Source organism: Aphelocoma coerulescens, chromosome 1 (assembly GCF_041296385.1).
Source record: "Aphelocoma coerulescens isolate FSJ_1873_10779 chromosome 1, UR_Acoe_1.0, whole genome shotgun sequence".
NCBI classification, from domain to species: Eukaryota; Metazoa; Chordata; class Aves; order Passeriformes; family Corvidae; genus Aphelocoma; species Aphelocoma coerulescens.
Window position 1 is genome coordinate 15520941 of NC_091013.1, and position 16755 is coordinate 15537695.

At 36.6% G+C, this 16755-nt stretch overlaps 1 protein-coding gene across 3 annotated transcripts in view; it reads left to right on the forward strand.

The window, feature by feature from the left end:
• SH3KBP1 (SH3 domain containing kinase binding protein 1) overlaps positions 1–16755 on the forward strand; it is a 215602-nt gene that overhangs the window by 102328 nt on the left and 96519 nt on the right. For all 3 annotated transcript variants that reach the window (XM_069001636.1, XM_069001711.1, XM_069001788.1), the window contains 2 exons: positions 2669–2775; positions 11795–11918. In XM_069001636.1, coding sequence (XP_068857737.1) covers positions 2669–2775; positions 11795–11918 — 231 coding nt within the window. The remainder of the gene's footprint in view (positions 1–2668; positions 2776–11794; positions 11919–16755) is intronic.

The following is a 16755-nucleotide window of genomic DNA, read 5'->3' on the forward strand; positions in this document are numbered from 1 at the left end:
AATTCCAGTTAACCTTGAAATAGTTTGCTTCCTATCTGTTTTGCTGCTGCTGCTGCTGTGCTTTTCACCAAATCATGAGCTGTCAGTTTGTGACCTTTCCTGGGTCTGATGGCAGAATGTAAGTGCCAGCGTGATTTTTTGTGTAGTGTTGCCTCAGCTTTTGATGCCCTTACAAAGGTAAGCATTGAATGCCAATGTGTTGTCATTGCCTCTTTTTTTTGGTCTTCATTGCTAGTGCCAGAGGAGCATTTAAATGTGGAAATGATGCTCTCTCTTGCATGTTTACAGATGGAGGAAACTGCTTTATGGTCTCCTGCTGTCAGAGGCTGAAACACCATTTTAAGGATCCAATTAAAAACACCACTTTGAAACAAATTAGATTTGTGCCCTCAAAAACTTTTTTTTGTTTCCTTATTTTTTTCAAACTTCTAAATACAATTCATTTTGCCATTTGACCTAACTTTAGACCTTTTATAGTCTGCTGTAGCCACACCAGAAAAAGAGCTGTAGAACTCTTCACACAACTCATGTTCTTCTCAAGTGCACCAAACATTGGCATGCACATAGGGACCATCAGCAGCTTCTCCTTAAAACCAAACATATTCACTGCTGGATCTGTTGTCTTGCATTAGATCAGAGAGAACAACTAATTGGTACATAGAATCTATGTTTCTTGCTGGCTTGCTACCCCTCACTTAGGTATTTCTTTCGAGAAAGATTTGGAAGGAGAGGGAGAGCAGTGAGACAACCATGAGACTAATGGAGATAAATGCAGACTTTCACTAGATTTTGTATACAGTAATAAAATAACTTTATGGATTGGGAAGGGGAAGGATTCATACAGTTGTATTATTAACATCCAGAGTTGTGTTTATTTCTTACTCTCAAAAATATTCTCCAAAGAGTCCCATGATATTTATTATTAAATAGGATGACAACTGCCATCTGTCACATCAGGCAACATCAGCACATCAGTTGCTACTTGATGTTAGAAATCATAGTGGGAATGCTATTTCTAGGGAAAATAGCCAGCCTCTCTTGCACAATGAAAGAAGCACTCAATATAGATGGTATTTATTACGTTTAAGTTATTTGGAATGCAGCTGTGTAAAGTTGTCAGTTTAGGATCATTTTAGTTTAGATGGTGAGGAATGAGCAGGCATCTGTAAGTGGAAAAAAGAGCCAATTTGAGTGAGTTTGGTTACACTGCATGAAGGTATTAATTTTAACATTCAAAAACCTTCCACTCATGCAGGATTTCAGTAGCTGTGAAAAATATTGTCAGAAGGCTAAAATCAGTGTATTCCTTTCTACCTTCTTTCTTTAGTTTCAATTAATAGAATAGAAAAAAAATCTGTAACTTTTTAAATCACTATTCACTCTAGAAAAGGATTATCAAATGCTTCAGAACAAAAAGTAGACTCACCATAAAATCTACTTTTGTAATCTAATTTCAGATTAAGACCATGCTTGAAAAGTGTTTACAGTTCTGATTTTGGTGTATATTGAGCATGTCTAGCAGTTAAGAGAAACAGCACAAGAGAAAGTACATTTACTTGTGTAGAGTGCCTGTATATGTTTGTGTGGATACACATATATAAATTATATGAAATGGCATGGTTTATACCATGCACACCTCCTAGAGAAGAGAGAATAGTCAGGGAATCCTGAAGAAGTTCTCTCTTCCTACCTTCTGCTCCTCCAACACATTCCATTATGAGCCAGCAGATCAATACCTTGCTCTGAGCCCTCCCTACAAGAAAGACATTGAGGTTCTGGAACATGTCCAGAAAAGGGCAACAGAGCTGGGGAAGGGTGTGGAGTACAAGTCTGATGAGGAGTGGTTGAGGGAGCTGGGATTGATTAGCCTGGGGAAAAGGAGTCTGAGGGGGGACTTTAAGACTCTCTACAATCACCTGAAAGATGTTTGTAGTGAGGTGGGAGTTGGTCTCTGCTCACAGGTGACAAGTGACAGGATGAGAGGAAACGGCCTCAAGTTATGTCAATGGACCTTTAGATCAGATATTAGGAAAATTTCATCCCAGAAAGTGTTGTCAAGCATTGGAGCAGGCTGCCCAAGGAAGTGGTGTAGTCAGCATTCCTGGAGATATTCAAAAGTCATGTAGATGTGGAACTTAGAGATTTGGTTTAGTGGTGGACTTGGCTGTGTGGTGCATTAACCATTGAACTAAACAGTCTTAAAGGTCTTTTCCGACCTAAAAACTATGATTCTATGAAAAAAACCCTATAAATAATGGTTAATGAATTATTTGTACACCTGTGAAAGCATTGTGGACAAAAAGATACAGCTGAAAGCTTATTTCCTTATAAGCAAAAGCCACAAAGCTTTGGCTCCTTTCCCCATCCCTCTGGTTTCTGGATTTGCCTACCATGTGTATAGAGCATTAGCCTAGAAGAGAGATTGCAGAAAATACACCTGGAAAGATCCTTTGGGTAAAGTTTGTCCATCCTGTTACTAGGAAGCCCAATTAGTTGAATTTTGGCTCTTTTTGTAGGTTAACTCTAGGCAGATAGACCAAGTATTGCAAACATTCGGATTCCTATTACAGTACTTGAAGAATGATGTTTAATAATTTCCCCTGGCTTGTGTTTGGCATGGAATTTTATTTTCATTTTCTGATTTCCCTATTTCATTCATTTCCCTCAGGAGAGAGGAACAGAAGAAGGAGATGTCAGGTGGCTTTCAGTTATATGCCTCAAAATGAAGATGAATTGGAATTAAAAGTTGGCGACATCATTGAAGTTGTGGGAGAGGTGAGCACATCTTTAACTGAATATACATAACATGCATTTCTGACATCCTGTGCATGCTAAGCTCTTGAGTTTGTATTCTGAAGAACCAAAGATAATAGCAGAAGAAACTTTTCACAGTTTTAGGGAGCCAGCCACAGAGAAAAATTACCTTTGCAAAGTTAAACACATTTAAGAAATTTACTTGAATCTCCCCTGGAGTTTACCTTTTGTCATCTTTGGCAGCAAATTTGAAGAATTTTGTTTTAGTATTAATCAGTTAAAAAAACCCTAAAACCAAATAAAACCCCCCATCAAACTATTTAAAGACTCAAGATGCACTTATTGTGGTTAGAACTGGATGTGGAAAATGAATTACATGAACTGGGAACAAATTATGAAAGCTTGGACAGAGAGACAGAAATTTTCTTTGCATGAGTGACTCTGGCTGCAGGATCAAGAAATGGTGTTTGCTCCCAATACCTTCAGTGTCCCATTAGAGATTTTACAAATACCTTCTTGAGCATAATAGCATGAGGACCAAAGTCAGAATGATAACATGCATCCTTTAAGTAGAAAGCATTCAAACTCATCTATTCTTATTTACTTAGCTTTAAAAAGAAGCTTTAAAAAGAAGACCTTAGTCCGCTCAGGCAGCCAATATAATGTGTTGCAGTTTGTATCATTTATTTGTAGGATTTTTTTTCTCTGCTGTGACTCAGCAGTTAGTAATTCAACATTTATTTTCTTGTCAAGGATATATAGTTAATTTACGTTTTCCTGCCTCTTTCATTTCAGCAATCAGTTTGAAAAGAATATAAATTCTACTGTAATCTACATGGTATCCAGCGTTTTCTTGTAAGAGATTAAATTCTCACATCTGAATGTAAGAAGCTTAGTGATCACTGTTTTTGCTCTAACCTAGCTGTGCACACCAGCTCTGCACATCATTCTTCCCCTGGAATCAGACCTGATATGTCATTTAACTAACCTTATTCTGTCTGTGAGCAGTTTTGTAACGGGAGAGTTCAAGGTTATAAGAGCATATTTTGAATATATTGTGAACTCCATATTATAATGAGTTTCATGGCATCACATGAACTGTTTTCATTGGGCAATTTGAAGTATATTTGACCTCACATGGCCATGCAAATATTACTTAAAAGTTTTAAGTCTGTGTCTTTCAAGAGTAAATTGGTGGAATAAAGCCCTTTCCTAGTATCCAGCCAACAAATTAACTCTACTGAATGAGTTATATGATTAAATAATTTAGATGAGACACTAGGCTTCTCTTATGAAATGTATCTCTTGTCTTTTTTTTAATTTGAAAAACTTAATTATACATACCTGATTTATTTATATCCAAAAGAGACTGAAAATGTGTGCATTAAAATTGAAAAATGTAGAACTATAAAAGTGAAACATTCCATGTATGTATGAACATACATGAGTGAAAATATACTTGCATGTATGTGCTTACAGTTAAGGGCATGTTTTTTTGAAACCCACTTGGATTACTCTTTTGGGTGAAACTAGATTAGATGGTGGAACAGGGAAAATAGGAATTAAAAAAAAATTTCTCAGCGCCTCAGGAAGTATTGTTGTGGGACCTTTTTCCATTATGGTTGATACCAAGCAGTTGATGTTGAACACTTGTTGCAACTTCCTCTTCTGCTCTTATGATAGTGTTGATTCCTCAAAAAAGTAGAGCAGAATATTTTTTTGAAACAGGAACTTTATTCGATGCAGAAAGTTGCACCAATGAATGTGCTGGTTTAATTGTTTACCCTTCTGCTTTTAGGTAATGCTGCATAAAGAGTCATTGCATTGAAACAGAATTCACAGCATTTTTGTCATTATACAATGCTGCTTATTTCAAATGATAAATATTTGATGTGAGTGACTAATTATTTAAAAAATATGGCTTCCTCTTTTGTGAAAGTTGTGGGGTTTTTTTGGAAGGGCCAAAATCATGCTGTGTTATTGTACAAACCCTCCCCAAAGGACCAGCAAAAGCCTTCCCATATAGGCAACAATTGGAGATAATTCTTTTAAAATACAGGTATTGTTTATCATTACTCAGGATTAAAAACTGGATGATATCTTCAGCATTATTTACAGCAGTTCAGTGTAATTGGAACATTAATGGTCATTTACTTTCCATTTCCAGTTGCTCTTTTCTCTTATTCCATCTTTTTATTCATGAGTAGGTCTCAGATTCCTACAGATAGTATTTTATTGTATCTTCCTAAGAAAGTTGTATCAGTTGAATTCATTGGTTTAATTGACTTGGATTAATGTTTTAAAATCTCCATAGATTTCTGTTTAGTTGAAAATAAATCAATTCCTAAGTGAGTTACGGCAAACTGAAACTGGCAGTATTTAGGTCAAAATACTGTCTGTATATCTCCATGTAGGTATTGAGCAAAAAAACACATGTTAAAATGCTGCTTGTGGTTGAACAACTCCTCAAACTTTTCCTGTTGCAAAGAAAAGCTAATTGCACTTCATTCTTAAAGAAATGTATTCTGCTCCTCCTCAAGCCTGTTCAAGATCACTGCTGCCAGCACAGGGCTGACAGAAGGGAACACAAGTCTCAGCTGCCTCCACCAGTGTCCAGGCATGTTTCCCCAGACTCCCAGTGAAAACAGGTTACACTGAAATCACATGGGGACATGCTGAGGGTGAGGATGTCTTCCCTTCTCCCACCTCTGCATATGTAATAGCATCTAAAGCTGCCCAGATCCTTCTTCCTGGTGCCAACAGATTGGATAAGATACTTTTGAAAGGGTGTTTATACTTGTAGTAGTGGTAGATAAAATGAGAAATTCCTGTTGTGGCACAAGTGGTTTGGGGCTGTAGAGTGTATTGAAACAACAGCAAGTGTGAGTTTTGAGCTTTTCACCAGATGGATATCCTTAGAGGTTGTATGTGTTCAGAATTCACAGTTCCTTCCTATTTGTCCTAAATAGTTAGAAATTAATTATAATATGATCAAACATTCAACACAATAGATAAAATGCATGTCATTCAAATAGGTTTCCATAACTACAGAGACACTGATACCCACAAGACATTAATTAACAGACTTAAATTAAAAGTACCTTTAAAACTAACAAGAGAGGCATTTTCATCATTGTTTATGTTCACGTTTATTTTGTGATTGATAGCTTTTTGCTTGCCATTTTCCTATCTCGTTAACTCTAATTACAGTTGTTCCAAAATACAGCTGTAACTAGTTGTCTTATTAAATGCAGATATCTGAATTCCAGTTACGTTTCACCCTTAGACTTTCATGGGATGCCAGATAATTAACCTGTAGCATCAGTGTAAGCACACTTGGCATGTCATTCAAGAGTTCTGAGGCTGCTTTCATTTGGGATTACTGTGTCACTGTGCTGCTATATACCTTTTGGCCTCCTTCTGCTGAGAAGTCAGCTTTTTGGCAATGTGTAGTGCATGGAGTTAAGCTCACAAGTCTTTGACTGAGACCTTCTGAGACCACTGAGCTTATTCTTTGACTTGTAGGTAACATTGCCATGTATTACATGATTAAATATGTAACTCATTTGAAGTTATAAAAACACAAACTGAATTTTGAACAATCTGTTGCTTCTTATTTGCAAGATTAGTGCATGGCGTTTTTTGTTCTTGTTTTCAGATAAAGTCATGCAACCCATGTCCAAGAACAGGATAAGCTGGGGATTGAGCTGGACTTTTCTTACAGTGACTTATTTTGGCAACTATCAAGTTGAAAGGAGAATGAACTGTAGTGAGGGGATAGTTTGTGCCACAAATACAGAGCTGTTTAAGTTGCAAGAAAGCATCTGGGAATGAATACTGGGCTTTCACATCCCTCAGTTACTTTTCTGTGGAATGCTGTGGCAAAGCGTTTCTCCAGATCCTCTTCTAACAGTTTGTTCACAAGGACTTCTATGACTTATTTGGTTAGTTCATGTGGTAGGAGACTTTTTTTGGGGAAATGAGGGTGCAAGTACCTCTAAGTCCATATAGGATCATCCACGTTCTATGTGATTGCTTTCACAGCCCCTCAGTTTCTTGTTTAGAAGAAGATGTTAAAAAACCCCAACAAAAATCCAAACCACAAAATCAAACTAACAAAAATTCCCCAAGCACATTTTGCCACTTTAAAATAAAGAACTCTGAAGCTGAAAAAATTCCTAATACAAGGTACTTATGCAGTTTTTAATTTTTACCTTCTGCACCCGAGTTATCAAACAGTTTCCAGATATATTCTGCTATGGCAGAATCCCAAGGGATAGTTGACACCTTATGGGTATGGCTCCCTCTGAAGGCACTCCCAGAATAAGCCATCAAGTGGCACTGTAGGCATCATCTTCTGTTGAGGTCTTGTTTCCAAAATTTATGTTCCCATTGGCAGTGGATGTGATTTGTTTATTTTATCTCTTGGAAATCTATGTTTTAAATTTCCTTTCAACATGTGATTACTTTTGCCCTTTGAGCTCAGTATTTTCCATTAGAATTTATAAACTAAGGGGTTTTTTTTTCCTTTGCTTTCTGTGCTCTAGTTCTCTCAAAGCAAAAGAAAATCTGTTGACCTTGAGCTTCTCTCTTTTCTGCTGCCTGCCTCTGGCATTGCTTTTATTCCTGGGACTGTGTTTTAGTTTCAACAGCCCAGAAAGACTCTGTTATGATCCAGGGAGACTTCCATTTGAAACCTTTCCGGACTCAGAGCCTCCCTCATTTGCCTTAGCTAAGCTGTAAGTAATCTGTCAGCCTAATAGGCAAAGCTGCAGGTTATAGAACATCTTGTGGAACAGGCCAATATAGGAATTTATTGGAAATACACTTTTGGTCAGTGATTCCAAAGAGCTGAACATTTTAATAATTTAACAACTTTAGCCTATTAATTATATAGCAAGGTGTAAGCCAGCAGCTGTGGCAGTCCTAGATTTTCTGGCAAGCAGCTGCTGGTAGTTGGCCTTGGCATTTCCTGCTAGTTTTGGGTATCCTGTCCTGGAGTTATAAGAATGACCACATAGTTCCTTCAGGAGAAGGGGCTTCTCGGCTTGTAGCAGTAAGGCTTGTTGCACTGCAGGCCAGGCTGTTGCTCCCTTTGACCTTTCTTTGAAGGGGAATGTTGCAGATTGTATTGGCAGTGAAGAGAAAACCTAAAGAACATAAAAGGTAACATCCTTGCTTTTTGAGTATCTTAATCTTGTAGTCCTAGCGACCTGCTAAAGTAATTTTGTTTTCTTTGGTTGCTTTACAGTTGCAGGTTAAAACTGTATTCCCAGTCCAAAACAGAACTATTTTGTTTGCCTGAAAGTTTGAATTGCTATCAGAATATTTTCTTTCTTTTTTTTTTCCTCCCCTTTTTTTTTTCTTTACTTTAAATGTGGAAATAGGCTGATTTCGATAATTTTTTGTTGCTTTGTAAGCAGCTTAATGTCCAAGCATTTCTATACCCTTTTGAGACTTTTTGTGTCTGGAATGTCTCACTTATATAATTCTCTTATTTTCCTGTCTGTCCATTTCCAAGGTATCTATTTGGAACATTTCATTTATTATTTGTTATTTGTATTATTACTTTTAAGTAAAATTAACTATTACAACCTCTTACTGTCTTTCTGGTCTTGGTTGTTGTTGTGTGCTGATATCTCACAATTTGATTAAAAACCTTGTAACAAAATGAAACAGTATATTTTGAATTATTTTAATCTGTATTCTGTTTATAGTTTACAAAAGCCTCATGTACATTAAAAAAGGCTCTGCTGGTTGAGTAATCCAATTACAACCAAAATGCAAGTATTCTTTCTTCACTGAAAATTAAAAAAACCCAAAGTCCAATGACATTGGAAGAACATTTGGTTTTTGCATAATTATTATATAGATTAAATCCCTAAGAACACGTTTCTTAATGGGATGAATTTCTCTAGAGGGGATGAAGCATTCTCTGGTGATATTGTTCATTTGTGTCTCATTCAATCACACCCAGGTGTTGGACTGTATGTGCCTGTCTGCTGTTGCACCTCTCCCCGCCCCACGCACAGCACTGACTGAGTTGCAGTTGAGTGCACGTGTTGTTTCCTCCCTAAGTATATGAAGTAGGGTCATGAAGCATCTTCAGTCACTTTCCTGTGTGTTATTACTCTTCAAATGTGGTGTGCCTGCAGTACTGACAGCCTAGGGGCTTGGCAAGATTAGTACATGCCATGCCTCTCAGAAAGGCAGTGAACAGATAAAAACCACTGAAAACACGTCTTAAAAATACCTCTAGCTGGAGCTACTTACATTTGGTAAGATGCTTCTTCTAAATTAAAAAACCCCTTCATTTTCAGAACTTACAGTTGGTGCATAGAATATTGTGAATTGTAGAACTGCTTTTCCAGCATAGGGACATGGACAGGCAAATAAAACCCTCCTCTTTATAGATTGTTTGGTTCAGCACATGAACGCTGGGCATAAATCAGGATGTAAATGTATAAATTCTGAAAGCACTTTGCTTTAATAGCACGGTAACAAATTTTATTGAGCTCATGTCTCCAGATGGATTAGCCCCCAAGAATAATGGATTTTCATCTGTAAGGTTTTACTGGCTGTGAATTACTGCAACTTTTCAAACCATATTGTAATTGACTGCCCCAATTCGGGATAACTAAATCCTGGAGGTATTTTAGTCTCTTTTATTGTATGGATTCATCTCTAGCTGGTGTGTTTTGAGACTTAAGGATATGTAGCAGGTAGCTTTAATGTTTAAAAATACTTAAAGCTTTTGATACTTTTGATGAAAATTTCCTAATAAATTTTTGGGAAGCCCCATTTGATCTCAATCTCTAATGCCTTGCTAACATGATTCTGCATTTTCTTGTGGAAAAAAACCCTGGATTTTGCTTCAGATTTTCTTCTGAATTTTTAGAATTATTGAGTATGACATGGTATTTTCAGACAATTAATTTTGCAGTCAGCTGGAAAACTTAAAATAAGCTAATGAATGATGTGAGTATATTCACGTGCAGTTTAGATTTAGCTATCTAAAGATCTTTGTATATATATATTTTTATACATATATGTAGGCATCCATAGATCAACACATCACATGAAGAATGCTAACGTTAACTGTAAGAAAACTGTGAAGTGTTACTCTGGAAGAAGTAAGCAAGTGAAAATTACTTTAGGAAAAGATGGAACTGAATGATATTGGTCACATTATTTGTGTCAAGTAATCTCAGCATCTTGCAAAGCAGGGATCTTGGGAATTGTGTAAATCCTCTGATTAATCTTCTGGTCAATCAGTTAATGCAGTTATGGTTTAATGTTTAGCTCTAATCAATAGAGCCATCTGGGAATGCTGCATTAGAAAAATTGAGATATCTTATAGGCCAAAGCGTCTTGGCCATTTTGTGTATTTTCTATAAAACAATTTATTTTTATATGGATACATAATATTTATATTGTATCACCTTTAGAGATATAATTTATAGAGTCTAAGTGCTGTGTGTAATGGAGTTTTCAGTTTTCTGTATTGCTTTTTATTAGTCTGGAAAGAAGAAAGCAAATATTACCTTTTAGAGACTCTGGTACTGTGAAAATGTGAAAAACCTCCACCTCGCTGAAGTGATTGAGTGATATGTATGCATTCTGTCTTCTGAAGTAGCAGCAAGATAATAAGAAGAGCAAGATAATTCTCTGAGATGTGCTGGAGTTCACCAGTACTACTGATGCATTGGAGGCAGGGCAAGTTTTGTCAGGGACTGACTTTTGTCAGATACTGAGATTAAATGAAAGTCTGCTCTGAACTGCTTTCAAATTAAAACAAAAATTCAACTCATGAGATCAAGAAATGTGGGGTTTGTAGTAAAATTGCTCATGTAGCTAAGTTGAAAAAAATGCATATATTCCTCTATATTTTGGGGAAATATTTGGTTGTATTATTATGAGATTTCTTTTCGAAGGACTTGAGTTTTTCACAGATAAGTGAAAAGACTTTTCACAGACTTTTTCCTATAATAATTAGTTTGCTTCATTTGAAGTGTGGTTGTTTTTTTAACAGTAAACTTTCTCTTTTCATAACTGTGGGGAGGGTAGGCAGGAAAGAGATGAGTCAAACATTACTGGAGACTGATGTGTCACAGATAGACACTGTCCTCCCCTGTCATATTTTTAGTGAAGAGACAGTGTCTTACAGATGAAAAACATTTCTCTATCAGGGGTGTGTTTAGCTGATGCATATAATCAGTCATTTCTTGCTGTGTGATTATAACCTAAAGGCATTTCTAAGGGCTGTCATTTCCCTGCCTGACACCACTATTCAATCCTGAATGGGTTATGCAGGAGGGAGTTTGTAATTTTAAAGTGACATCTTCTCTTGGGGTTTGGCTAGGTAGTGTCCATCCTGCTTCTGACACCATCACTATTATATATTTCAATACCTCTTTGTAAATATCGAACCAAATATGCATTAGTACTGTTCTTTGTTCTCCACAGGTTTCTTACATTAACACATTAATGATGTAGCAGCATTCTTAATTTTTAAAATACAAAATTTCTGATTTTGATGGGGAAGGCAGGAATGATTACATTATATTAAGGTGTCTAAATTAGATTCTCTGAGTAGCCCTTCCTAGGTGTTTGTCTTTCGCCATTGATTACTTAGGGAATTCAAACAGAATCTGCAAATCACATCCATTAAGATAGTCTTGAACAGTCATACACTGTGCACTGAAAATTTACTGATTGAATGGGTATCCATAGAAATTGAAATGTAGAGACACTGTGTGCTCTCTAGTTGTTTTTTTATCCTTTTATTTAATGCTCGTCCATGCTTCTGGCTGCTGTCAGCGCTGCTGACATTTACAGATGGGTTCATGCATCTCTCTTGTTTTCACTTATGAAGAAAAAAAGTCTGGTGTTCTGGCTTGGAGCCTATGCCATGTGCTCCTTTTACCTGAAATTAGTATGAACTATTCAGAGCCATTACTGTCATTTATTGAATGTATATAATGGTACTCAGTAAAGTGTTGCTCATGTAAAACCCCCCTTTTTTTTTGTCTTGGCGCAGGTGGAAGAGGGCTGGTGGGAAGGTATACTTAATGGAAAGACTGGCATGTTTCCTTCCAACTTCATAAAGGAGCTCTCTGATTCTGATGATGTTGGAATAGCACAGGAAGAGCAAGTGAAGTCAAGTAAGGAAAAAATTACTATTGGTGGTGTTCTGTATGTATGTCTGTGTCTTTAGCCCATAACAGATCAATAGGATAGCACATTCTTATCTCTTGCTTAGAAATGTTTTTGAATGTCATGTTCTTAATTTGTGCTGGAAGGGTCAGATGATGATGATGATTTATGTATACTTGCTGTGCTACCTGAGTTGCAACACTGTCAGTGCTCTCTGAGCTGTATAAGACTTCCTGAGCTGCAACAGACCAAGGAGAGAAGCCAGTGATGATGATTGCATTTGGATTTCAAAAATCAATTACAGGGGATTTTTTTGTCTTTAGATGTGGAAAGTAACTGAACATCTACAAAGTGGCTTATTTAAAGTGGAGGGATTAAAGTGCCATGCTTTCTATGACAGTAGAAATCCAATAGATTTAAGGATTCATAATTATTGGTGTGGGACATGCGGCACTTTTTCCCTCCAGGTGCTGAGCATGTTTCTATCACCTCCGATACCCACTGCCCCAACAGCCAAAGGGAAAAAGGCCAGAACTGGGACATGGACTTTGTTCTCTCATTTACAGTGGGCCAGTACTGCTGCAGGTGAAAAGCATGTTTGGTAACTTTGCAACAGTATAAGCATGGTAGTGGGTCGTCCTACTTATAACTTCCCATGGAGAATAACCTGAGCCAAAAGTGTGCTGTTATATGAAATTGAAAGTTGTTGGTCTTCATGTTTTTTATGTTCTTCAAGCAGATATTATTTTTTTTCTTATTCAGTGATCAAATCTCAATCTTTAGTGAAAAAGAAAAAAGTCTATCGTATTTGCATATTTCAGGCTAACTCCACAGTACTTGCCAAGGTCTTTGTGCTTTTAGCACTACAGGTGTTCATTGCTATGTAGTGTTCTTCTGAGATCTCTGAACAAGTAGAAGTCAAAGGACTACCAAGATATTTGTAAGCTGATTTCAGCTGAAATTTACCAAAACCTTTATCATTTATTCTGTCAATAAGAGGTAGAAAATTATAATGCTTTCTTCTTTTTCCTCATTTTTCCACTTAAGGGTAGTTTTTCTTCCTTATTCCATACCACAGAAGTAAGATCCTGACAGCCCTAACTTTTGCAATGATGAAAAAATTTTATATTTTTTTGTAACAGAGTACCTTTTCATGTGTGAATGGGTGCTGGTGACCCTGTCTCCTGGTCAGTGCTGCTAAAGATATTTACATGTAATGTTCCTTTAGACTGGAATGAAAATATTTTTAAGTTTAAAATTTTAATGTGATGGAGAGGGAAAAAGGGCATTAAGTGAAGGTGCATGTTTCAGTGAGATTGCAAACTGCTTTCTGTAATCTGTTTGTGCTATCATGAATTATAGTCATTATAAACACAGCAAATCTTGGAAGTGAATTGTGTAGATGTAGTTTCAGCTCTGGAGTCTGTAGTGTTTGGTGCTATATAAATGAACAAGGTAGGTGATACTGGTCAGGATGGAATACCCCACTTTTTCTATATGAATGAATATTCCTTCCCCAGGTAATTTGGTAAGATTTACTTTATAAGAAGCATCCTAAAAATGGCTTTTAACAAAAACATACATTGGAATGTGCAAAAGCAGCCACAAAGCATTAAGTCTTGATGTCCATTATGGCACATGCTTTGTTCAGACTTGGGTTTGTGTGCTGGTTCTGACTGGCAGTGGAACCCAAACCTGTGATACTTTCACAGAGAAGATAGCAGTAACACAAATATTGCTTTTGTCTCTTTAAATAAATTGAAGGTAACTATAGGTGGGAGATGGGTTTTCTATTTTCTTGAATTTAGTTTAATTCTTTGGAGGTGCTTTGTGGCTAGCTAAGATGAGATGCTATTAGATATACCTACAGAACAGAAGAACACTGTAAACCTCCTGAGAGAGAGACAGTGACTCAAGAAATGCTGAGATTGTTATGGGGATTTTAATGCTTTTTTACTTATTTTTTCTTCAAGTAAAACTATCAATTTAAGAATAACATTCCCTTAGAAGGATTATGGGAAATATACATCAATTCAGTTTTTTCTAGATATGGTTTATGTGATTGATACAGCTGTTGCTCTCTAACACATGGTGCTTCATGAGGCTCTATATGGGCACACTGAATATTTGGATTTGAAAATCTCCATAATGATATTGCAAAAATTTCAACAAATTTATACAACTGACTAGGAATGATAATCTCTTTCCAAGTTTAGCCTGAAGACATAGTAAAATAAAAAATGACCAAGTAAAACCTGAAAGATTTGGGCATCATGTTAGTAGTATTGTTGAAATGCTCTAGGTTACATCTCAAAGAGTGTATTCATGCCTCTAGATCAACTCCTTCCTCCATGGATGACAAGATGTGACAACACGTTAAATCTGCAGTAACTCCTTTTTGTTTCTCTGGAAACTTTGAATACATCTGTATCACAGGACTTTGCAAAGTGGAAACCTTGAATACAAATTCTGATGATGAAGTTGGGGCTTGGGTGAGGGGTTGTACCTGGGCATTGAACTCGGACCTTGGGCAGGCACAGAGGTTCTGCACAGAGGAGCCTGGAAAGGGCTGGGGTTTGGCTCTGCAATCTTGAGCAGCACCCTTGAACTCTTCAGCCCAACCTGTAAAATGGAGGTAATACTTGGCAGATTTAATGTGAGACCTGGGAAAATAGCATGGGATATGTGGAGAATGTGCACTATGCAAACACATGAGTATTTTTCAGCTAATAATTAAATTTAATGCCTTGGTTAAATTTAGTTAAACTTGATTTTTAAATCCCATTTTACTGACCATCCATAAAGACCATTTTTGAAGGGCAAATGTAATTTTGGTGAACTCAAAGTGAAAGAAATACAGAAGAGAAAAATTACATAACTTCACTTTTTAGGAATAAAGTTAATAAAAACCCCATATTTCTCTGTCCTCCTTTTACAGTCTACAGCAGCCCCAGAGCGGAGCAAGATGTCTGATTTTATTGGTTTTCTTGTGTCCATTTAAATTTCATGGCAGATCAAAGTAAATGGCCAGAAGAAATGATCTTGGTTTCTTTTCATGCTCTGCCATAGACTAACCTCAGAAGTTTGTTCAGAACAAAATTTTCCTTTTTTGAAAATGACTGGGGCTAATTTTGAAAGTGCCAAATATTTCTGAATCCTGACAGTGGGATTTAGCTTGCCCCTTATTTGGAAGGGTTGGGAACCTGTGCCTCCCCTCAGATGGTGAGTGCTCAGCAGACTGGAAAGCAAGACTTGCGAGATCAAAATATTTGAGGGGTTGTTTGTTTGATTTTAAAGTATTTGTAAGGTGATTGCCAAATTTCTTGTCTTCAAAGGGGTATTTTGGAATGTAAGTACAGACAGGATCAGGTACTCTTAGAGTAATCAGAAGTTCCTTGTTCTTTAAAGCATTCTCTTAAATGAAAACATTGCTTTTCTTGGGCCCACTGTTACAGCATGAACAGGTAGTATGCATTGTCATTTTATTGCTATATTAGATACATGGACTATAAGATTATTTTCTCTATTTCTCAGAGATACAGTATTAATTTTAAGACTATTTTCAGTACCACTTCTTGTTCATACACCCTGTTGAGAAGCAAAAAGTTGACATGTAGTCAAAAAAATTCTATTTGAGATAATCACAATTAAACATTGAGGAGGTTATTTCAAAAAGCATTTAGTATGTTCACAGAAGTGTCATGACAACACTGAAAGGTGGCCTTTTGTATCTTGCTGTCTCTGATGTGCGTTCTCTAAGGTACAGCTGGGCCTCACGGTATCTATCAACTATTTTTAGAACCTGTTAGTGATGGCCCCTGAAAAGTCCTGGCTGCTGGAGTTAGACTCATCAGCTGATGCTTCAGTCAGGCAACCTCCTCTATTTTGAGTTCTTAAAACTTTAGATTTCCATTACTGGCTCTCTGGCTCTCCACAGTGTCATGAAGCTTAACTTAATTTTCTCTTAACAATGGGTTGATTGTTGACTGTTTTAATAGCATTCTTCTAATGGTATCTTGTAAAAAGAAAATGTAAAGATGGATTTGTGACTTTTTTGCTTCTTCATTACATAAAAATAAGGCAATGAAAACATTTTGTTATTAATTAAACTGCAAGAACAAAACAAAGAATCATCTTTTTATGACATATAAATAAGTATAGCTTTTTTATTGCCTGAAAGTCCAACAGAATGATATACAGGAGGAAAAATCCCTAAACATTTTTGGTACCAAATTGAGTGTGATTCTGTGTTGGGACAAATTAGGTATACTGGCTATTTTGCTATAAAATTTTACCAAAGACATCAATCTTTGTTATAGTATACCTAGGGGAGACTGGGAACAAGCTGACATTGGTATATTCTTGGGCTTGCCTGGGTTTTTAAACCTGACACACAAAACGCTTCAGCTGCTCATGCCCTTACCTTTACTTGAATTTCATGTCCTAAATATCAGAGCATGAGCTATCTCACTAGCAATGAAAAAAAAAAAAAAATGGGTTTTGTAATAAAAATGTTATCTTAAATATCTAAGATGGGAAGTGGGATTTTTGTTGTTTTGCTCTTTTCCCTCTTAATTTTAGAGGTTTGCTTTTGTTAATGTCAATGCTACATCACACTTGATTAAACTTTTAGCTGAAAAACTGATTTATTCAGGTTTTAGTGTCCTATCCCTTCTACTAAGCATTGTTTAAGACCAGTTCCCATGTCCAAAATAATTCTAATAAGTCATCTTTGAAAGATGAAGCATTTCTGATGCTCACAGGATCCTGGTACATTAAAGAGATGTGACTATTTAATTGCCCTGTTTGGATATCAGCTGTGCTTGTTCAAGTGCACTACATCTG